Here is a 23529-nt window from a genome sequence, read left to right on the forward strand (position 1 = left end):
GTAGCTCTGGCCACCCCCTTCTCTCTCTCTCCCGGCTCCCCCCCAGCTGGTCCCCCTGCACCCGCGCTCTGGCCGCGCTGCAGGTTTTTTGTTTTGCTTGGGGCGGCCAAAAAGCCAGAGCCAGCCCTGGCTAAGCTCATTTTCCAGATGGAGAAACTGAGGCAGAGCAAGGGGCAGTGACTTGCCCAAGGTCTCTCACTGAATTATCAGCAGAGCTATGAAGAGAAGCTAGGACCCTTGACTACCAGGACCCTAGTCTAACCGTCAGACCCTTCCTTCTGTCGTCTGCAACAGCTCTAATATAATCAGAGGATAGTTGGGAGTTTCTTCCTCCTTTTCAGGTGGATAGAGTAAATCTTAGCAATTGTGAACATAGACTTGAGCTTCAATTTCAAGTTTCCAGGACTGCAGTCACAGCGTGAAACACGCCAGCCTAAAATCCAAGTGCAAGAGAATTTGAAATCCATTAGGGGCCATAATGATCCCATGATTTTTATTTCACATCAGGACTTACAAGCCTGGTTTAGGCTTGACATGTGGAAACAGATGAGGTCATGTGACAATGGTTTGAAGAGAACATGAAAGCGGTCCCATCCCACTCCTCCTCCTCCAGGCTGATGGTAGAGATAACCCTGTGGGCTGCCACCTCCCAGCCCCTTCCTGAGTGTCATTATTTCAACATCTAGTCAGTGCCGGGAAAACAGACGTTTGGCTGCTGGACGGACTCGTTGGGACCTGCGAGAGGGAGGGACCGGACGCACTTACAGAGAAACATTCCAGTGCGGTGAGATGGGGAAGGGGTGGACTGTGGAGCGGAGGAGAAAGGGAGCCCAGTGCTGAGGACAGAAACACACCTGGGAGCGCATGCGAGGAACTGCTCCCCTGAAAGCAATGGTGAAGGGCTCAGCAAGGTTTCTGCTCTGAAGGGCGGCCTACCACCGGGGCCGGCTCCAGGCACCAGCTTGCCAAGCTGGTGCATGGGGCGGCCACTCCAGAGAGGGGTGGTAGGTCGAGCTATTCAGCAGATGGTCCCTCACTCCTGCTCGGAGCGAAGGACCTTACACCGAATTGCCGCCGCAGATCACGCTTGTAATCGCGGCTTTTTTTTTTTTTTTGGCTGCTTGGGGTGACCAAAACCCTGGAGCCGGCCCTGCCTACCACGCATTCCATTCCTGGCAGGGTGTGTTCAACCCCACGGCTTACCCCCCTATAACAACGGGTCACATGTGGAACTGGTTTATTAGGCAACACTCTGCTCTGAAGGCTGGTCGTCTCCTCACTGCAGCCCTGCCCTGAGCTATGCTGAAGTCAGAGTCCCATTGACGTGCATGGGCATTGCCTGCGGAGGGAGCATGGGCAGGCATCTGCCAAGCCCCTTGCCACCAGCTGTTTCATTTATCTTCACAGTCAGCTCCTCCCCAGCCAGACAGGGCCTGGTGCCAGGGGATATGGCCCATTTTTAAAGCTCTGCCAAGCAACAGCTTCTATCCCTCCATTTACATGGCTCTCCTCACCGTAACATCCAAGGGAGCCCAGCCCCTCATGATATTTTGAGCCAGCGGGGCTCCCTTTGGTTACACTGTGGTGTTAGGGATGGGGCTTGGGGAGAAAAATATCTACTGGCCTTTGCTCTTCTCCACCAGGTCAGAGGGATAAACACGGGGATAGCCCAGGCAATAAGGAAGGGGTGCAGATTGTGTGCCTGTCTCCCGCCCCTCCTTTTCCCTACTGATCTCAGGCACCATTTAGTCTCATGGGGATGGGCTGAATTACGAATAATTTTAAAGGAACAAGCTCTCTCACGAGGAGAGGACACGGAGAAGGGGCTTTGGATTGGAGTCAAACAGAATGAAGTTACCAGACTGCGATCGCTCACCCACCCACGCTCTGCCGCTGAGCCCGTTTGTAGATCAGAGTCATTTGTTCTGGAGAGCCCTCACGCTGCATTGGCTTGGACTACTGTTACACCAGCCTGGAGAGCGCTATGCAGGGACAGACCTGGTGAGTGAACCACTGTTTTCTTAAAATAATGCACTGCAAATGCTGAGGGCTGACACAGAGGCCCTGGCTGCACGAGGAAGAAAGGTTCTCCCCCCCCCCCATACATTAGCTAGCCTTAGGTGCCCCCAGGTGTTTTCCTGGACTTACTAATGGGAAAGTTATAAACTACTCTGACCATTAATTTAGGCTCTAGCACAAGCCCCCTTACCACATGCACAAAGATCTCTAACCTGTTTTTGCAGGTGCTTTAAGCCCAGGCTAGCTGACTGGGTGGGGGAAGAGCGGGGAGGTGAGAACCAAGGCTCTGCTTTAACTCAAGCTAGAACCCACCTACTTTGCAGTAAGGACAGGGCCGGCTCCAGGCACCAGCCCACCAAGCTTGTGCTTGGGGCGGCACGGTGCTCCGGCTCCCGGGGAGAGCGGAGCCGCAGTGGGCTCGCCACTGGGGACAGCAGGGCCGCAGCCGGGCTCGCCGCCCTCCCCCTGGCGCTCTGGCCGCTGGGGAGAGCGGAGCCCTGGCCGGGCTCGGCGCCCTCCCCTGCCACACTGGGGGGGGGGGGGGGGGGGGGGGGAGGCAGGAGGCTTTTTTGCCTGGGGCAGTAAAAAAGCCAGAGCCGGCCCTGAGTAAGGAGACACACAAAAATCACTCCAGTGCTGGTAGCCTTCCACTACCTTCCCACAGTGCCCCCTGCAGGCCAGACATTCTCCCACAATTGACTGAGGGGAAAAAAACAAAAAACAAAAACCAACCCTAGAGCATCTCAGCACAAAAACCATGGGCTAGGCCCCCAGAGACACACAGGGGAACACAGAAACATACACACTAATGGGGCCGGGGCTTTGTTGTGGGGATGTCACACCTAAGCTATGCTAACCTGAGTGCCCAGACCTAGGTGCCAATCACCCAGGTTAGCTGTACAATGAAGACAGACCCTATGATTTTACCACAGAATGTTGCCAAACACCTGTCTTCTTCTGCAGCGTGGTCACCTCCCCCTCCACTAGGTCTCCTTGTGGTACCTGCACTGTCTGCAAACCCATCTCTCTGCACGCTACAGTGGGGTATTGCCACCGCCCATCCGCCATCTGCTGGCTGGAGGCCATAACTTTACACCCTAATAATACAACTACCACTGATGGAGAAGCTCCTTTAGCTCACATCAGAGACCTGTGGTTTTGGAGCAGTGGATCCCAAATTCTAGCTTGGCCAGGGGACGCACTGGATGACTGAGGAGCCAGCCACAGGAGTATGTGAGCGAGACTCAGGTTCCTTCATTCAAGCCTGGGTGTCATGAGTGCAAACATGCCCATTTGGCAGCTGGTCTCTTCACATCCAGCCCCAGGTAAGAATCATCTCCCCCTTCCCAAGGACATTTCTGACAAGGGGAGGGATGTGAAAATTCTCCTCTGGTCACATGAAATAGTTTCCTTGTGCCAGTTTCCAACCCAGACCCCCCGCTACAGAACGGACAACCAAACAAGAGGGAGCAGCACCTGGGAAAATCCAAATCACTCGTGCTCAGATTTAGCTGTGAGGGCTGAACAGGTTCAGGGGTGGGGGAGCAGGGTGTTGGACCTCCACAAGCATATAAGGTAGACAGAGAGCTGGCTAGATCGTCGGGCTCAATGGGTAGTGATCAGTGGCTCCATGTCTAGTTGGCAGCCGGTATCAAGCTAGACAGAAGTTATGCAGAGAAGGACCTAGGGGTTATGGTGGACGAGAAGCTGGATATGAGTCAACAGTGTGCCCTTGTTGTCAGGAAGGCTAACTGCATTTGGGGCTGTATAAGTAGGGGCATTGCCAGCAGATCGAGGGACGTGATCTATCTCCTCTATTCGACATTGGTGAGGCTTCATCTGGAGTACTGTGTCCTGTTTTGGGCCCCACACTACAAGAAGGATGTGGAAAAATTGGAAAGAGTCCAGCAGAGGGCAACAAAAATGATTAGGGGGCTGGAGCACATGACTTATGAGGAGAGGCTGAGGGAATTGGGATTGTTTAGTCTGCAGAAGAGAAGAATGAGGGGGGATTTGATAGCTGCTTTCAACCACCTGAAAGGAGGTTCCAAAGAGGATGGATCTAGACTGTTCTCAGTGGCAGCAGATGACAGAACAAGGAGCAATGGTCTCAAGTTACAGTGGGAGAGGTTTAGGTTGGATATTAGGAAAAACTTTTTCATTAGGAGGGTGGTGAAGCACTGGAATGGGTTACCTAGGGAGGTGGTGGAATCTCCTTCCTTAGAGGTTTTTAAGGTCAGGCTTGACAAAGCACTGGCTGGGATGATTTAGTTGGGGATTGGTCCTGCTTTGAGCAGGGGGTTGGACTAGATGACCTCCTGAGGTCCCTTCCAACCCTGATATTCTATGATTCTAAGCATACCAAAGAAAGCAGATGCCTACCGTGCTTATAGACAGATGGACATACAGAGACACTGTTCTCAGGACTCATCTTGCTACAGTGTAAACACATGTGCTTTTCTTTGAATAGATCTTTCCTGCTCTCTCATCCAGCCCCCCTATGGGATCACACAGAATCAGATGCGGCTAAGGGTGATGCACTTTGAACGTGAACAGATGGAATTTCTGAGATGCCGAGCACTGACCCACCAACAAGGTTTGCAGGTACTCAAAATCTGAGCAAGAAAATAAAAGCCATGTGATTAACGGCCTGGTCTTTACAACGGTGAGGCACGTGACACACAGCCAGATCGGCAGGTGCCACAACACCAGATCAGCAGCATTGCACCCCTCACCCGGGGCATAAACTCCAGCTGAGAGCAGCCCCAAGGAGGCTCAATTCCACAAAGTCACAGCTCCAGTCCCCTCCTGCTCCTGGACAGGTAGGCCTGGGAACCGCCTGCCTGTGGCCTTTGTGCCCTAACCTCTGGAAGAGAAGAATCAGGCCCAGATGAAGGGGGATGTCCTCGTGTGAGAAACAAAGAAAAAGAGAAGGATAGTTTAGCACCAGGATGCCCCCGTCACTCTGCCCTAGGTTTGTGCGCTGGTTAAAAAAAAAAAAATACAATAAATTAAGGCCCAAAAAAAAGTATGATAATAAAAATAGAAAAATTATCCCCTGAAAAGAATGAGGCATGGCAGAGACACTTGCCTTCCCTCCTCTGAGCCCCACAATATTCCCCCCCGCACCTGGTATGCTCTCCCCCACCTCCCCAAAGTTGCAATGCTTCAACGGTGAACCGCAAAGAAGGCAATGTTTTTGGCCTTGCATGATGGCCCCCAGCCAGCTGGTTGGTTCAGTGTGGAGTGCAAAGCTCACCTCAGCTTAGCTGCTTTGAGGAAGGGCCAGGCCCCCATTGTCCTTCGGGGCCTGAGAGAGGCACCACTGCTACCAGCCCTTTTTGGACTCTGCAGTGTGAGTAGGACAGCAAAGGAGAGAAATAAACAATGGCAGGGAAATGGAGGCTCGTGGAAGGTGGCGCCCCGCATCTCTGCCATTTTGGCCTGGCGAAGGTCCCATGCCCCTGATCTTTGCCATCTTGGCCTGGCAAAAGTCCCACATCCCTGGCCATAGATGAACAGAAGACCCCATGCTCACAGCCCAGGGGGCCACTCTGGTATGAAGTAGAAAATAACGCCGTAATGATTCTATACTTTGGTACGTAACCTCCTGCCCCACCCCATCAAACACACCCATCTGCGTGTGTAAAACTTGTTAAATAAAGCCCGTGCCTGCCCTTCGTGTCATCCTTTAACCCTTTCCTTCCCCATTCTGACACATCAGAGGGATCCGAGAGGCGACTTGCAGAGCCTCGCCCATTACAGCTTCTGTTGTCCTGACTGGATCCTCCTGAAGGCCTCCATGTCCAGTGGGAGGTAGCAGCCTTGCCTGGAGTCCAGGAAGTACAGCTTGTCCTTCACCACGGCGGGGTCAAATCCGTCCCTGCGCAGCTCCATCTTCTGGAACTTGTAGGTGCCTGGGGTGGAAGCAGCAAGGGGTTAGGGGCAGCGGTGGGGAAGGAAGGTGGCCTGTGGATATCATGGTAGATCCCTATTCCTCCATTCCACCTACTCAATATGTGCCTCCCTCTTTGGAAATCAAGCCTGCCACCCTCCACTGCCTCTAGGACCACCCACAAGGAGAGAATCAGCCCATCCACCCCTTGTCAGATCCTGCCCACAGCATGGCTGAGATGGGACTAGCAGACATAAGCCTTGCTAACCGGATTCTAGGGCTATGCCACACCTTTGGGTGAGCCGTTTGCATCAGGGACTGAATTTAGGGCCTCTCCATCTCAAAGTGTGAGTCTCTATTGACTGAGAACCCTCTGCTACGAGGCCCAGCCACCCCTAGAGGAGGACAGAGCACCACATTGAGAGAGCGTGCGTTCCACCAGCACCGTTCTCTCACCGTGCACTGCAGACCATGGCCCCTTGGAAAGCTCACAGTGCAGGCCTCAGCCATCACCTCCCCCCTCCCCCCGCATCTTCCCTGCTCATGCTAGAGTGTCACTACCGACCGCTGGGTTTAAAGATACAATCAGTCAACCAGAGGGGCCAAAACATCCAAGAGCCAGGGCCTGGCGCCCCACAGCTTTGCAAGGCGTGTGGTCACCAGCGTACATGGGTGTCAAACGCCCAGACGCCATCCCAGTGGAGGGAGCGAAAAAGAAAAACGGACTTGCTAACAAGCGAGACTTTCCAGGCCCTTTGCATGCCAAGAATTAAGCCGCCCCAACCCACATGCTGTAGGTCAGGACACCCCCATTTTAGAGGGGGAAGCTGCGGCATGGATGGGGAAGTGACCCACCTAAGGTCACACACTGAATCAGTGACAGTCAGGAATAGACCCCTGACTTCAAGTCTCCCCTATTCCAGACAGGTCCTTTCCGGAAGCCAGGAGAACACTCGCGGCTTTTTGTCAATTCAAAAGGAAAGTGCCCCCAGCTGGGGCGGACTCACTTGTCTTGTGGACTTCTGCCAGCACTCGCAAGAAGACGGGCCGTGCATACAAGGGCAGGGCCTTCTTCAGCTCATTGGCAAAGCTCTCCAGGTTGCAGGAATTCTTGGGGTCAGCAATGGCTGCCATCCCTGCCTTCCCCTCGGTGCCTGGAACACAGGACAGAAGGTGATGCACACAGTAGGAGCAGGCTGGTGCAATCACTCACATACACACACACCCTAGCCCGGGAGCAGCTTCAGCAAGCTCGGTGCGCCAGCTGGCCCTGGACACAGCTTGCCAGGCCTGCAGCAATATGCCTAAAACAAGACACAACATAGCCGCAGAAACCCACAACAAGACAGATAATCCAGAGGGCTCTGGATTGCCAGGCCGTTAGCAATGTGTTTAAGAGGCAGAGGCACTACGCACACAGCCCCAAGGCTCACCTTAAATAATGCATCAGCGACACACACTCTCCATCTTTCAGCACCACATACATAAACCTCAGCCCCCAACAGCGACCCCCTTGCCAGCGTCTCCGGCATCAGCCCCTGATTGAACACACATCCAGGAAAGCCCCAATCTCTCAGCACTTCAGCGCTGGCTTTGGCTGGACACCGTTGCCCTACAAGCCAAGATACCAGCAATACCCAGTGGCCACCTCATCCCATTAGAGCTGCCTTTGGCTGAGTTAACGCCAGAGGTTAGCGAGAATGGGGTTGGCTCTGCCCTGCACCTTGTGTTGTCATTCACACCCAGGCAAACCAGATCAACTGGAAACTCTCACTGCATCCCAATCCTGACCTTTCCTCCTCCCTCTCCCATGCAGCAGGATAAACAATGAGACTCTCAGGATGGAGACCAGGGCCCAGGCACCAAGTGCCAAAGGGATGAAGGACCATCACCCCCAAACTTAGGACAAAGGAAGGCTGGCAAGAGCAGAGGGCCGCTCCCCTCAGCCCTGGTTACCTGGCACCTCCACCCCGTAGACGACGACGTCTGTCATGTGGAGGATGCGGCTTAGAGTCCCCTCCACCTCTGTCGTGGAGACATTCTCGCCCTTCCAACGGAAGGTGTCCCCGGTGCGGTCCCGGAAGTACATGTAGCCGTATTCATCCATCATCAGCACATCTCCTGCGGGAGCCGGAGGAAGTCAGAGGAGCCTACAAGCTCCCAGGGTCGGAGTCGCCGTAACACTCTGCTCTTCTAGCGTGCCCTCCAGCCAGGCCTCACTATCCCCCAGCCTGAGGCAGGTCAGATTGTTAGCGCCATTCAACAGCTGGGGACTGAGGCCACAGAGAGGGGAAGTGACCTGCCCCCAGGAGTCGTGGGCAGAGCTGGGATTAGAACCAGGAGTCCTGGCTCTTGGGCCGCGCAGAGCAGCGGAAGGAAGCACGGTCAAGTAGTTAAAGCAACAACCTGGGCGTAACAATATACCAAGACCCTGCCACTGGATTCGTTGGGTGACCTTGGACAAAATCACTTCCCCTCAGGGTCTCAAAAGGATAAAGTATCCCGCCCCAGTTCTTGGGTCAGGGAGTGCAGTTGGGATTCTTAATTCCTGTTTGCAAAGTGGTTAGAGAGGGCAGATGGGAGGCTCTGGAAGGGTAAGTGTGATTGAGCGAGACCGCCAGGTATGGATAGGGACAGCAAGCAGAGGATTGACCAAAGGCCTTGCTGGGACTCGCAAGGCGACCCTGGAGACCAAGTGAACCTGTCAGTGTCAACCCCCTCCTCTCGGGGTGCACCCTCTGCAGCTAGGGGACAAGGGCCCTCACCGGTAAGATACGTCAAGTCCCCCTTGGCGAACACGTCATGGGCGATCTTCTTGCTGGTGGCCGACTGGTTCAGGTACCCGTCGAAGTGCAGCAGAGGGTCACTCTGGATGATGCGTCCGACCAGCTGTCCCGGCTCCCCTGCGGGTAGAGAGAGTGAGGGATATGCTCAGTCCCTGCCATTCTGCTGTATCAGAGACAAGAGTACACAGCGATTGCCAGCCCCGCATGGCGTGCACGTGTCCTGTCTCCGCGGGAAGAGGAGATGCTTTAGGGAGGACACGGGGGCTCTATTGTACAAACATCTCTTAGCACGCCAGTGTCCAGTTTACCTCAGCAAGCTTCCCTCGCGCTGCCCTCCCAACGGAGCTCAACCCTGACCCAAAGGGACCTCCGACTGAGCTCCTCTCTCTGCCCTGTCTCCATGGCCCATTCAGTCCCTGGCTCTCCGCTGAAACTGCCCCCAGGATGGCCAGGGAGTGCCAGCTGTGATAGTGATAGCAGCAACATGGGAACTGGGCTGAGAACCATCACACTCACGTCACACCTGACACCCAACCTCCGTGGGTTGGTAACTATGTCCAGTGGCTACTGAACTGGAGCCCTGGAGGGGCAGAGAGCCACCAAAAGGGGGAACCGTTTCCAATGACAGCAGAGGATGCTTCTGGATGCTCGTCAGAACGGAGACTCCTGTGCACTAATCACAAATCAGGTCTCTAGTTCAGGGCTCATGCAACGCGGGACAAAGGGAAGTACCAATAGACAGAGGCTGCTCCCCACATCGCCCCATCCCCCTTCACCTGGTTTACAGGGGATGCAGAGTCCATCCGGCCCACGGATCAGCTCCATGGTGTCTTCGTCCACCCTCACCAAGGTGACAGGGTAAATCCCAGGCAGGATCCTGCTGTTGAAGCCACAGGAACCAACCTGGAATCGAGAGAATGCAGAGACATAGCCCAATGGCAGCTGGAAGTCCTCTGCCCTCACCCTCGCTTCCCTCCTATCGCCCCAGCTGCCAGCCCAAGGGATTGCCCAGGGCATGCGGGAGCTACCCCACCCCCACCCCAGACACAATCTGCTGCCTTCCCAAGGTCACTCAGGGCTCCCTGCCAACATCAGCAGAGGGGCCTCACACCTGCCCCGCGGAGGGATGCTTACCCAGCTCAGTGCTCTCCCGGATCAGAAGGGGTGTCTCCGACATCCCCTCCCAAGTCTGCTCCATCCCTAGCCCCTCACCATGGCCTGCTCTTCCAGCTCTCCGGGCACGGAGCACATGAACCATCCCACCAGGAGCACTGAGGCCATGTGTCTGCATGAGACATCACGGTTGCCCTCGGCAGCGGGGGGGAGGGAGGACCGGGCTGCAGGGGGTGGGGAGATGCCGCAGCGGCTGGCGGAAGGACACAGCCAGCAGACGGGGCCGTACGTTATTGTCGAAGTTGCCCAGGCTGCAGTTGCACTCGGTGGCACCGTAGAACTCGGCGATTTGGGGGATCCCGAAGCGGGAGATGAATTCCTTCCAGATAGACATCCGCAGCCCGTTCCCAAGCGCCATGCGCACGTGGTGCCGCCGCTCCACCTCCTGCGACGGCTGGTTCAGGAGGTAGCGGCAGATCTCCCCGATGTACTGGACAATCTGCGAAGGGGAAGGGAGACATGGCACACTGCGCCCTTCCACAGCACCCTCCACCCAGGGACCGCAGAGTACTTGAGCAGCGTCAACCCTGACGAGCCCCCAGGAGCCAGGTGGGTGTTAACAGCCCCGTTATAAGATGGGGAGGGACAGTTGGGGAAGAGACTTGCCCAAGGTCACCCGGTGAGTCAATAGCAGAGCCAAGAATGGAACCCAGGAGTCCTGCTTGCTAATTCTGTGCCTCCCACCTAGCGGGCTGCCGCCTCGTAAGTTGGAATAACCGGTCTGGCATTCCCTGTTTTGCTTGCAGGAGGCAACACCCTGGCTGCCCTCCGGAGCATGATACAACAAAGAACAGGAGCAAGGAAAGGACATGGAACTACTTGGTTTGTAAGCTCATTACAACAGGGACCAGCTTTTGTTCTGTGTTTGTACAGTGCCTAGCACAGCAGGTGTCTGGGGCGAAAGCTATTGTCCCTCATCAGACCCAGCGGCAGTGACAGTGATCTCCACAGGAAACAGCCAGCCAAAGCCTCGGTTTCAAGACATCCAAGGGTCCCGCTGCCAACTCCCAGGATTCTCAGCAAGTTGCTGATTCTCGGGGTTCCTCGGCCAGCTCTTCCCCCAGCACCCCCCCATCCCGCCACGAGACCCCTGCACCCCCACTGCCTCACCGTACAGTTGTACTTCACACAGTCATCCCAGAAGTGAGAGGCTGAGAACTTCTTGCGGATTACCACAGTCATCCCCTGGAGGAGGCACTGGCCAATCCCAACAATGTTACCTGGGCGAGGGGGGAGCGAAGGGGAAACCATTAACCTCCCGCCTCTTGGGAGAGGGCGGCTGATCCCAAAAACGGGACAGGCTGGTTTGGGGACATGGAGCCTTTCACCTTGAGGCATCTGGTTTGAATCCAGCCCAGGATCCAGTAGGCACCAGAAGGTGTCTCCATCCCAGGGCTGTTTGATGGAGCTGGAGGGACTCAGGTAGGTTCTTAGTGGGAGGTGCCCATTTCCCAAAGTCACCATCACTAGTGGTTCTAATGGGCCCCCTCCATACCCTCACTTAGGTCTCTAAGCACCTTACAGAGGAAGGTGTGCATCGTCACCCCATTTTATATATGGGGAAACTGAGGCAAAGTGACTTGCCCAAGTCACCCAGGGAGCCAGTGACGAGCCAGAAACAGATCCCAGGGGTCTGTACTACCAGTTTCCTGATCTAACCACTAGCTGCCTTGTCCTGGGCTGCCAGTACTGCAAAGTGGCTACCATGGACCTTGTGAAGACCCCAGTCCTTCACACTGATCCAGTGGGGACAGACGGGCGAGCCCCTCCTCAGCACAGAGCAGCTGGCGGTTATGGAACGACAATCACTGCAGCAGCCCCTGGACTGTGAGTCTGCCGACGTCACGGGCAAGGAGACGGGCTACAGAGGCTTGGGCAGGGAGACGCGTGAGCAGGGGCTCGGATACCTGCCGCATGGTAGAGAGGGAGGCAGTCGTACATCACGTCATCTGGCCTCATGCGGAATCCGTAATACACCAGGGATGCCATGCGGTAGTACCTGGGGCAGGAAAAGTGGGTGCATCAGTAGCCCAGCAGAGCCCTCCACTGCTAGCAGGGTCCAGATCCCACCCCCATTCCCCTTGCACCCAGCAATGGCCTGCCCCTGCTCAGCCCCCCCTTACCTGCAATTGACCACGATGGCTGCCTTGGGCATCCCCGTCGTGCCGGAGGTGTAGATGTAGAAGAGTTTATCTGGACGGCAAGTGGGGGAGGCAGAGAGAGGATTCAGCATCACAGCAGCATCTCACAACCCGCTCTTTCCCGGGGAGCCAGAAGGGCCAGCATGCTGGATCAAGCCAGGCAACTGAACACGCGCTCGCTCCCTGCCCGTTGGCTACGGCCACCCCACCTCGGGCTGCCACCGAGTCCGCTCGCCCAAGCCGGCCTCGTTATTTGTACAGCACCAAGAGCGTGCCGGGCTCTTCACTAAGCTAAGCGGGTTTCAGGCTGGGCAATACTCCGACGGGAGACCTCCAAAGAGGTCAGTGGATGGGTGCTCAGCTCAGCCCGGCTTGCACAACAGCAGGCCAGGGTTGAGCAACAGCTTCCCAGAGCTTGGTGCCGAAGAGTCACACGTCAGCAGACTGGGGAGTTACACGCGCTCCAGCTCTCTGCCGCTTACATGGGCGTGGCTGGATGTGTTTCACCCCAGCTGTTTCCACCCCCAGAATTATCCATGGCCATTGCTGGATGACACATGGGAACAGCGCAAAGACTCAGAGGCACAATAACCCACCCTCCCTCTGCACACCTCGTAACATGGGACATACCTAGGAAACCCTTCTTTGGGGGGCTTGGCAGGTGCCGAGGAGCCATCTCCAGGAAGGGGTCCAGGTGTTCTGTACTTGGGGGTGCGGATTCTGGATTCCTCTCTCCAGAGCAGAAGAGACGAACAGATTTCCCCAGGGAGGGCTGTACCTCCTGCATGGCTGGGAAGGAAGGAGACAACAAAACAGGAGCTCTGAGAAAGGACATCTACGAGACATCGAGATCCAGGAGCACCAAGAGAGGGGTGGGAAGGTTTACAAAGCTAACTCCCCCACACGCTTGTCCAAGCCGACATTACGCCCATAGCCTGCCCCAGCCCAGGGCTGCCTTCGCCCCGGCCTAAGAGGACAACTGGCTCAGGAACTTGCTTCACCCAGATTGCTTCAGGCTACGGTCTAGAGCAGTGACACTTGGACTCTTCAGAGCACTTGCAGGCAGTCCGTGAACCTGCTGCCAGCACAATAGGAAGGCACCTGTCCCTCTCCAAGCCTGGACAGTCCTTGCTGGCCACAGCCCAGGACCATTGTAGGTTCTATTAAAAAAAGAAAATCAGAAACTCCCATTCCCTTCTCTGCCCCCAGCCAGGTGCCTCTCAGATGTGAATTCAGCACCGATGAGGTTTGCGGGCGTTAGTGGACAAAGGCCAGGAGTGCTGGACCTAGTGACGCTGGGGGTGTGGCAACACCCCCTGGCTTGGAGCAATAATAGAGGAATGCTGGCTTCCCTCATACAGTTCTGGGCAATGGCTTTCAGCACCTCCCCCTTCAAATTGTTCCAGCGCCCTGATAAAGGCACAAGAAGATAGGGTCGAACTGCAGCGTGACCTGGAGAGATCTGGGCATGGGGGCTGCAGGCGACCAGGGGAGAATCACGCCTAACAAATGTAAAGTCCTGCCCCTGGGAGAAGAGACAGCCCGCACCGACATGCGATGGGGGAGGTCACCCAACAGCCACAGCTAACCCCATAACGGGGGCTTGCTTTCATCTGGTGCCCTGATTTGACTCACTCGTGTGACCAAACGCCAGAGCTGTGAGGGTGAAGCCATCACGTGACAGGGAAAAGTTCACAAGTGGAAGTAGCGGACCTCTGTTTATCCACAGTATAGACAGGGCCTCATCCCTACGCCAGAGGGACCAACCGTCAGGACAAGAGAAGTCAGTCTCTATTGCCTATTTGGTACTGGGTCCCTCTGCTAAGGGGAAACCGATAAGGATCAGTGGGGTGATGGTTTAGGTGACACTCGTCCATTGGGGACAGGGCTGAGACCCAGCAAACTCATTTCACAAGGCGGCCAAACAGCTCTCAGGGCCTGCTTTACACTGGCATAACTTCATTTCAGAGGTGAATGAGGCCCTCAGTCACTAAGAGCCAGGGCTGGATTTGAGCCAGCAGCCTGAAGTGACAGTGACTCATCTCCTGAACCAACTACTATATCTTCTGAGATTTGTTTTACATATCCCCAGGGCTGGAGCTTCCTTCTGGAGACTGCTCCACAACCTAACAGGGGTCCCCCAGCTACTGACATTCAGCTTAAGTTTTTTCCAACTGCCTTAGTTATTATATTCTAGCCCCTTGGTTCATTCTAGACAAGGACTCTCCTTCCTGGGCATTTACGCGGCTCAGATCTCGGCAGGTGTTTCCCCGATCCCATGGAGTCATCATAAAGGCGTTAGCGTCTGGTGCAAAGCCCCAGCAGGTCGGGGGGCTGCCAGGACGGTGCCTGTTTTCATGGCGGCAAACCACCCCCAATTGATACCCTGGCATTAGAGACCCTGGCTCAGCAGATTTCACAGCAGTGTCACATTACGATTCTTGACTCCCTACCTACCCCACTGGGTGGCCCCTGGTGACACCCACACTCCCCGAAGCCAAAATGCAGCCCCACCTCAAGGCCAGCTCTGTCTCACCCTCCAGCAACAGAGCCAGGGGGTCTCATGCCAGCAGCCCTCCTGGAATCACCCCACACACCCCCCTACAGCAGCTCAGAGACCCACCCTAGGAGAGACAGCCGCGGCTACTCTTACCACCGAGCCAGACTAGCCAGCAAAGATGGGGGGAGAAGGGGAAGGAGCACAGCGTTGGGAGGCCCAACTACTTTGCCACCTCCAAGCACGTGCCTGGGGACACGACCGACTGACTCCTCTCACCTTCCATCATCTCGGCCCCGAACACCACGGCCTTGGAGTTGGAGATGTTGATGCAGTGCAGCAGGGCCTCCATGCGCAGGTGGGAGTTCACGAGCGCCGCCTCCACCCCAATCTTGGCCATCCCCAGCCAGAGACCCACGTACTGGTTGCGGGATTCCATGAACAAGGCCACAACGTCACCAGAGCGGAAGCCCTGCTCATACAGGTAGTTGGCCACCTGGTTGGAGTACTCATCCAGCTGGCGGAAGGTCCAGCTCTCACCCGTTCCCTGGAAGATCAGTGCTGTCTTCTCTGGGTGCTTGCGGACCGTCTCCTGGAAGATCTTGGGGATGGTGTTCTTCCCCCTCAAGTGCCGCCACACCTGCCACTTCACCCTCAGCAGGACTAGCCCCGTGCTGTCAACCAAACCGGACAGAAGATTCTCTGCACTGATCCACATGGAGGCCATGCAACCAGACCCAGCCTAGACTGTGGGTCTCCCTCCCATCGCTCAGGGGGAGCAGGGGATCTGCGTGTGGAGCTTTCCAGAGAGACCCTTTATAACCAGAAACGGATTACACCCAAGCAGCAGGGAAGGGGGTAGAACCCAGCCCCTTCCCCTCACAGTGGATTACAAATGCTCCTCCCCAACCCCCAGATGAGCTAAAGGAACAGCCCTGCCACCTCGGGGCAGCAGATATTGTGCAACAGGCCACAGGGCACCTGTTCCCTCCGAGCCACGCCCCCAAGACTCCTGGCTAGAAGCCAGCTCGTCCTTGATCCCGGTACGTTCTCCTTGGCCCCAGCTCAGAGAGCCAGGTCCAGAGTGCAGACACCCGACTGCCAAGTCAGCGTTTTTAGGGACCGAGGGAAGTCCAAGGTCAGAGACAGTTGCCAGCCTCGGGATCTCAGCTGTAATCATATCTCGGAGAGACTCGGCCAGAGATTTCAGAGAGATCTCAGGTCCCAAAAGCAACTCCCTCCCTCACCTGGCAGGGGCTGTATTCCTCACTGAGCTGCCTGAGTAACCTCAGCAGGGGGCTGAGGTGTAGGCAAGATGCTGGTATTCAGAGCTCTCCCCTCTCATCCCTGCATTGCCCCGGCCACAGCAGGATGCTTCCCCTACCCGGTTCCATACCGGGGGTCACCTTAATGCAAACGGGACAGAGAGAGGGCAGTTTCCAGAGAGGACACTTACGTGACGTCCCTCCTTATTGTCTTGAAGACGATGCGCAGGAATTTCCATCCCCCGGAACCCAAGTAGAATATGAAGAGAGCAGGGATCACCTGGACCCAGGAGAGCTTCAGGACCAGCCTGAAGAGCACAAAGAGTGCGGTGAGGGCAGCCAGCCGCAACATCTTGGCCTGTGGGGGAGAGACGGTGGAGATCAGTCGCCGGTTTTCACTCTGATGCTTCCCAGGGGATCCCCAAGGCAGACGCCAACCTGAAGTAGGAGTGACAAAGAAACTGCAATTTCCCTGCTTTGGGAGGTGTCAAGGTGGGAATGTGGAGGGCAACATGGGCTAAATTCTGCTCCCCTTATGCAGGCCACGCATGGCAGTAAGGCAAGCAGGACTGAACCCCTGCATGGCACCCTGTTGGGCTTCCCCGTAAACTGACTGGTAGCAGCAGATGCTACCAATAGGCACCGTCTGAAACGACAACTGCCAGTGTGTCTCGTGGCCTCTGGCTGGGCCTGCACTTAGCCACGTCCCCCTGAGCACAGCTCACCAGGGTGGTGTAGACGTGGCTCCATCTGCTGGTTTGAGAAGAGCCAATAGTGTCTAGCCCTGCGCAAAGCAGGTGTCTCCTGGGACTGAGATCATAACCTCAGCAAACTACCACACGCATGAACTAGAATCGTCATGAAATTCCGGGGGACGCATGGGACACAGGGTGGAACAGGGAGAAGGTAAAATGGCAGGATAAGAACCAGGGAACGAGCCAGGCAGATTTCTGTTCCGCAGCACCGTATGTGAAACCCAGTGGGCCAAACCCCCATTGGTGTAACTCGATTAGCGCCGTTCACGTCACAGAGACACCCTGCAGTCAAGCCAGTGGAGCTCTGCTGATTTACCCCTGCCAGAGATATGGCCCTTCACATTTGGGGAGCTGCACCTGGGGAAATAATCTGACAGATACTGAGACAGCGGAGAGGCGTGTGCCACTAGCTGGTGCACAAGACTGGGAAACAGAGGCCTAATCCCAGTTCTGACACAGACTCTCTGTGGCCTTGGACAAGTAACGCCACCTTCTTGCCTCAGTTTCCCCATGTGTAAATTGGGGATAATACACATGGGACAATTGTGCAGTTGTCAGACAGTGGCTGGAAAGCAATGCATCAGTGACAAGTATGTTTCAAACCTACAAACCCAGGAAAACTCAGCATCAGCCTCCAATTTATACCGAGGCGCCTCCTTTCACTTTACTCCAATTCTGCCATGACCAAAGCGGATTCGACTCTCCGGCCGTGCCCTGGCAAGTTGGTGACTCAATGGGGCTAGCTCCTCCTGCACCCCACGCTCTGGCTCTAAGTGCTAGACCACATGGCCTACTAAGCATTTCAGCTTTGCATGCTCCTTTGACAGGACTTAAAAAAACCTCAACCCACCCATGCACATAACAGGAACTAGGACAGAAAACAGGATTTAAGTCCTTTGAGCTCTGTAAGGGTTTGCAGGTTCTCATACACTCATGTCACTTCCTAGCTGAGGTGCAGCCAGATCCCAGGTAACGTGGTCACTGATGGACTCCTGGAACAGATCAGATGTGTGTCCCAGATGCGCGCCACCAGGGGGCAGCAGAGCAATGACCAGGCTAGGGGGCTGTGTAGGCAAAGCCTTCATGCCTTCCTCCCAAGGGGCACAGGGCAATGCCAGTGATCAGTCTCAAGCACACGCTGCTAGACACTCTCCCCTACAGACTCACAGGTCAGCTGTGACTCTCCTCCTGCATTTCCACCTTCCCGCCCCCATGGCGGCGGCCAGACCAGATGGGGAGGCCACCCCTGTAGGCTGACACTTTCGCTGGCAGTGGTGCAGAAGGGCAGCAACCTATAGAGGGATCCTTCCACGTAGCAGCTGCGCATCAAGCGGGGAAGGCAACCACAGGCTAATCTCCCAGGCCGGGAGCTCAAGGCCCCACAGATAAGGCTGATCCTTCCTGACACAGGGTGTAAGGGAAGGAAATTAACACATCATTTCCTATTCTTTCTTGCGGATTTAACGCCCCACAGCGATCAGGGCAGCAGGGGATCCCCTCACAATTACAAGCTCTGGCCAGGATTCTTTCAGTTCTCTGGTCCCCGGGTGAAGTCTGGGGTGCTCTGTGCAGTCATCCCCTGGGATTCACTCTCCCCAGACAAACGTGGGAGCGCAGCTGCTGTTAAGCTCACTGAAGGACCCATCTCTTTGGCATCACACACTTCTCCCTCTCCTCCGAGGTTAGCTACAGCAGTGCTGAGGGCCGCAGAGAATATCCTGCTTATTGCAGACAGGCTGTTAATGCAGGAATCTAACCCAGGGATGTGAGCCCTGATGCACATCTGAGAAGCCAATAAAATGAGGAATCACAGGGGGGCCCTGGTTGCTGACTGGATCCCCTAGGAACTCCTATAACACCCATACATGATCATGGGCTCAGATTTCCTGGGAATGTTGTGTGCAATCCCTCCCCCAGTTCAAGGATCTCAGACTCTTCCAAACTTCCAGCCCTGCCTGCTCCATATTAACATCCATAAGCTCTCTCCTTACCCCCCTCCTCCTGAAAGCTCCCAAGAACACACCCATTCCCTGAGACACCTGCCTTTCACCTGGGCAGGGACCTGCTCTTTGTTTGGCACGTTGTGTTGTGATACACTGGTTCTGTCGGGGGAAGGGCTGGGGAAGCAGAGCGGGGCTCTTTTCCTGGTTCTTCCACTGAACCTCCGTGCTTTGGTTCCCTGATCTGTAAAATGGGTATAATGGGGAGCATCACAGATAGCTACGATAATAAGGTAGGTGGGTATTTGTATTACAGAAGTTCTGAGAGGCCCCAGTCAGGGTCAGGGCCCTATCGCACTTGGTGCTGTACAAACATATTTGTGCTTACATAGGGGGGGAAAGCATTACTCATTGCAGCCCATCTAAGCCCCACTCCTGCAAGCTGCTCCATCTGTGGGCAAAGCCCTGGACTCACAAGGGGCCCTACTGACTACAGAGGAACTCCATGCAGGGGTCTGACCATGTAGATTTCACTGCAGGACTGGGGGAAACTTTCCCTGAGCCACAGTTAGCCTCTTTCCATGGGTATCAGACTCACAAAGCTCCTACAAACACCAGCATTTAATGCAGATCACAATGCTGATATGGGCACCCTGCTCAAAGCACCACGTCTGTCTGTCCCTCTCCAGCCAGTTCCACGTGTTTTCTGAGGCATTTGGCGTTCCATCGCCAAGCTGGCTGTGTGCCAAGCACTCCCAATTTCCAAGGGGAGACAGAGCTGGACACACTTAACCAAGTCACTCCAGATGCCTGCAGAAGGGAGTCAGATCATTAGATACAGAAGTGCTGGGATTGCAGGCAGCACTCAGCCAGGAGCAAAAAAACCTGAGTCCCCACCCCCTGGAACCTCCTCAGGGCGTCCCAGCAATCTCACAAAGCATCAAGGTGCAGGAGCTGCTCCCAAGACAGGCCGTGATGTTGGGCCTGTGCCCATTTCTGCTCCTTCCTGGCATAAAGCGGGGGCCTGGGAGGCTTTCCTCAAACCAGGTCTTTATCTCCTGCTTGGTTTTTACATTAGGAATTCAGGGCTTGTCTGGCTGCACCGGCACAAGGAAAATTAGGGCCCGTAACTCACTCACTACAGGAGGCAGTTCTGTGATGGCGATTTACTGCTCCTAGTTTTCCTAGTGCAGATGAGACCTGGAGACTGGCGAGCCAGTGAGATATCAGCCCAGGAGCGAAGTGAGGCAAGCACCCAGGAGAGGAGGGTAGTTAGCCAGGCAGATTCCAACTCTTTCCTGCTAGCTTGCTTTTGTGAATACTTATTTAGCCGCAGCGCCCCATGAGAGACCTACTCCCCGATCATTAGGGGGTGAGAGCTCCCAAGTAATATCCCCAGAGCTCCCCCAGCAAAAGCAGGAGAGGCCAGGCTTGGTGGTCGTGATATTTCTACAGGGAAAAACAATGGGATTGTGGACAGGTGAGGGCCACCTAAAGATGGAGATGCAAGGTGCCTGCAACCGCCTCCTTTTGGAAGGACAACCAGGCAGCCACCAATGCCCCAAAAGTGAGCAGTGCTGGCTAGGGAGGAGACACACATAGGGCGGCTGTGGGGGTACGTGGATTCAACATATGGCCTCCCTGGAGAACCTGCCCTTCAGGGTAAGGAGGTGATGCAAACAGCTCCTCCCTTCCCCAGTGATGCACGTGTGGGTCAATGAAGCCTCACTATTCTGGAGTGACTCCAGCTTCCATACCTTTCATGGGCTATCTTGCCTAGCACAGGAACAATGCTCCAACATCAAAGGAGATCTGAGCAGGATCTTGTATCCTGCAGGACTTCATTTCAGCACCCAGCCAGAAAGGGCACAATCTAATTGTCTGCGAGAGTGTGGCCAGGTTCCTAGAGAGCCCACAACCCAGCCTACCTCTTAGTTCTCATCCACGGTTGTGCCAATCTTTCCTTCCAACTCTTCTGTCACAGTGGTCCCCTGAAAGTATTTCCCAGCCTCAGTAACAGACCACCAGCTCCACTTCAGGTGTTCTGAACCACCACCAGGCTTGATTATAGCCCATCAGCAAGCGACCTCCTGGAGTGTTATTTACATGCTATTTACGATAAGTAGCCAGCTTCCCCCTGCCTGCCTCTGAGGAAGAGTAGTGTTAGGACCAGCCCACCCACCTGCCTTCAGGTTCCCTACTCTCTTCCCTGGCACATCCTTTCTGGTCTGTTTCTATAGTCCCAGCTGCTGGGGTTACTTCCACCCAATTAGCCCCTCAGACAGTTAATTGGCCTGCCAACTGCCTGTCTTTCAATCCAGGTCCCAAGTAATGTATACCGGTGAGGATTTGAGTGACAGGGTGCTGAGTCAACGCCTGACTCCACACTTCCTGTTACACCTTCCTTCTCTGCCCTGGTCCCATCAGCATCGGCCCTGCCAGCACTCTTCCCATCACTCCAGCTTGCATCAGCGCTGGCTGGCTCTGGTTCCTCTTTTTCCTCCTCCCCTGGCACCTAAACCCTCACCAAATCCTGCAGCCTCTTTCTTTGCAATAGCTCCAAAAATCCATCCCTTCCTCTCTACCCAGAGGACAGCCCATCCTCTGGGAACTTCAGTTGCAAGCACTTCCTATGCCATGCCTTTCCCCCGCCACACCAGCTAAAGTACAGCTGCTAAGACTACTGCTCTAGCCATGTCTTCCCCATTCTTTAACCTCTCCACTGACTTCCATTCTTTTACTACTTCTCTTCTTTTCCATAGCTCTCCGTGGTTCCACCCAATGCCCATCTCTCTCATGCCATCTCCTCCAGCGTTCCCTCCTGCTTTCTCTCCTACACCAGAAATCACGGGTCCTATTAAACCCTCCCGACAGGGGCAGCAGTCCCACAAATACATAATATACAGGTGCAGAGACCCTTTCACTAGGAGGGTGGTGAAGCACTGGAATGAGTTACCTAGGGAGGTGGTGGAATTTTCTTCCTTAGAGGTTTTTAAGGTCACGCTTGACAAAGCCCTGGCTGGGATGATTTAGTTAGGAATTGGTCCTGCTTTGAGCAGGGGGTTGGACTAGATGACCTCCTGAGGTCCTTTCCAACCCTGATATTCTATGATTCTTTCAACTGAGGATCTCAAAGTTCTTTCTGGGTCCAATAAACCCCCACAGTCCCACTATTCCCTCTGAAACAGACATTATCCTTCAAAGCAGGCTGAGCAAGGCCCAGGAAGACACAAACCCTCCGCCTGCAAGCTACAGAGAACTGGAAAAAGTTTTGGCAAGACTCAGCGCTGATGTCAACAGGGGCAACTCCAGAAACAGCAATGAATGCTGATGTGGCCAGTGTATTTGGACGTCTCTCTACTGAACCTAACTTAAAGGGGCCAGTTTGCAGATATGTTACACCAGCTCTCAATTGAGCCTCCTGTTCATACCTACATTCTTTCTGCTCCTTTGAGATAATGGTATCAATCAAATCTCTTACATTACCCAACCAAGTGCAAAGGTCACTAGCAGAGTCATAAAAAGAGATATTGAGTTTCCCGGCAGATGCACTATGTTAAAGAAAGATGCAGAGGGTCAGTGTTTCACTCTTCTCTGATATGAACAATTTAAGGGGGAGGGAGTGGAAAACAGTGGCAATGTACAAGGAAGACCTTCATGGTCTACCAGACAGGGACAGGAAATGACCCATGAGCATCAGAGAGATACAACAACTAACAACGCACAAGAGTTTTTTTTTTTTTTGGGCAACTAACAGTAGGTGCTTCCAGGCAAGGAGCTTGCCTTTCCAGTTGGATCACAGAGAGCCCAGCACACTTTTGGGTGTGCTGTTGACAACAGCAATATACACCAGGCCCCGTTTCATGCTACCAAGAAAGCATCTCTTATATTTAGACAACATAGAGGTTGAACTAAGAATACAATGCATGACCCAGGCTTTTGTCCCCCGTTTGGTCACTGCACTGTTTGGACACTCCGAACAGGGTTTGCCATCAAACCCTGCACCTCCCCCTGGTTTCTTTCAGAAAGGGGCTGTAGTACATTCCTACCCAGCTGGGATACACACGGAGAGCTCCACAGTTTGCTAGGCAGTCACATTAGGAACCCTCACACCGCCACCTGACTCGGGTCCATTGCAGCAGGCGGATCTTCTATCCAAGGGCAAGTTCACAGATCGAAAGGGAAAGAAAGCTGCAATCTCACTCTTTTCAACTATTGACACTGAGGGCTAAAAGCAAGAGGGGGACAACAGTCATGGAGCCAAAGAGAGGTGACGGCGATTTCCCATTCCCTTCCAGCATCCCCACCCAGCACCACCCATAAACCAATCCTGTTCAGTCACGGCAGGGAGCCTAAACCCCCATTTCTGCGGGTGATGCCCCCCAGCAAACAATGGCTCACCCCACGCCCTTCCCCCTTTCATAGCAGCCTCTCCCCACAGAGGGGCACACACAGAGAAGGGCAGCAGTGGGTTTCCCGACCTACATCAGCCCCCCTGAAGCCGGGCAGGGGAGCTCTGTACCAGGCTGCTCTGTAGGGAGACCCACCCAACAAGGGGAGGGAAAGTCACCGTAGCCTCCTTCCATCTCTCCCCACACCGGCAGCGAGGGCTTCCCCGCCCCGCCCCATGCCCCAGGCCGGGGATGAGCAGCCCAGGGGGACAGACCGGAACGCTGCATGGGGGCGCCTGACCCCCAGCTCCCCCCCACTTACCCCTTGGCCCGACAGGCCTCTCCGCTCCCCGCCTAGGGCAGGACCGTCCCCCAGCGGACCCCGCGCTGCGGCGGCTCCCGTCTCCCCCGCCAGCGGCTGTCAGCCCCGCATCGCCCCGCGCCCGGCTGTCAGAGGCGTGCGGCGGGCTGCGCCTCCCGCATGGCTGCTGAAGGGGCCGAGCTGGGCGGCCGGTGCCGGCTGCTTCCTGCCGCCGCGTCCACCTGCACCGCCCTCCGCCGAGCTGACCCTGCCCAGAGGAACCTGCCGCCGCCGCCGCCGCTGCAGCAATGCGGGAGGGGAGCAGCTGGAGGGGGGAGGGCTGGGAGCCGCGCGGCATGCTGGGAG

At 55.3% G+C, this 23529-nt stretch overlaps 1 protein-coding gene across 2 annotated transcripts; it reads right to left on the reverse strand.

Annotated features, from left to right (window-relative positions):
* Positions 1-4260: 4260 nt before the first annotated feature.
* Positions 4261-23452, reverse strand: SLC27A4 (solute carrier family 27 member 4). Of its 2 annotated transcripts, none has more exons than XM_034752025.1 (13): positions 23185-23452; positions 15968-16214; positions 14791-15185; positions 12645-12803; positions 11997-12066; positions 11781-11872; positions 10984-11093; positions 10103-10312; positions 9477-9603; positions 8680-8817; positions 7871-8035; positions 6922-7068; positions 4261-5936 (listed from the first exon to the last, which is right to left on the reverse strand). In XM_034752025.1, exons 2-13 carry the CDS (start codon positions 16126-16128, stop codon positions 5779-5781), a joined length of 1932 nt encoding a protein of 643 aa, XP_034607916.1. In that variant the 5' UTR covers positions 16129-16214; positions 23185-23452; the 3' UTR covers positions 4261-5778. The 2 variants fall into 2 exon arrangements, with proteins under 2 accessions (XP_034607916.1, XP_034607915.1); XM_034752024.1 differs by having other exon boundaries at positions 15968-16134; positions 23185-23321.
* Positions 23453-23529: the final 77 nt, after the last annotated feature.

The sequence above is a fragment of the Trachemys scripta genome, chromosome 17, assembly GCF_013100865.1.
Source record: "Trachemys scripta elegans isolate TJP31775 chromosome 17, CAS_Tse_1.0, whole genome shotgun sequence".
Classification (NCBI taxonomy): Eukaryota; Metazoa; Chordata; order Testudines; family Emydidae; genus Trachemys; species Trachemys scripta.

Excerpts from the sequence above, each read along its gene's own strand:
- SLC27A4 (XM_034752025.1), bottom strand. The coding sequence starts at position 16,128 with ATGTTGCGGCTGGCTGCCCTCACCGCACTCTTTGTGCTCTTCAGGCTG. Across the intron at positions 15,186-15,967 it reads ACAATAAGGAGGGACGTCAC|CACGGGGCTAGTCCTGCTGA; the intron begins GTAAGTGTCCTC and ends TTTGGTTGACAG. Across the intron at positions 9,604-10,102 it reads TGGGCAACTTCGACAATAAC|GTTGGTTCCTGTGGCTTCAA; the intron begins GTACGGCCCCGT and ends TCTCGATTCCAG.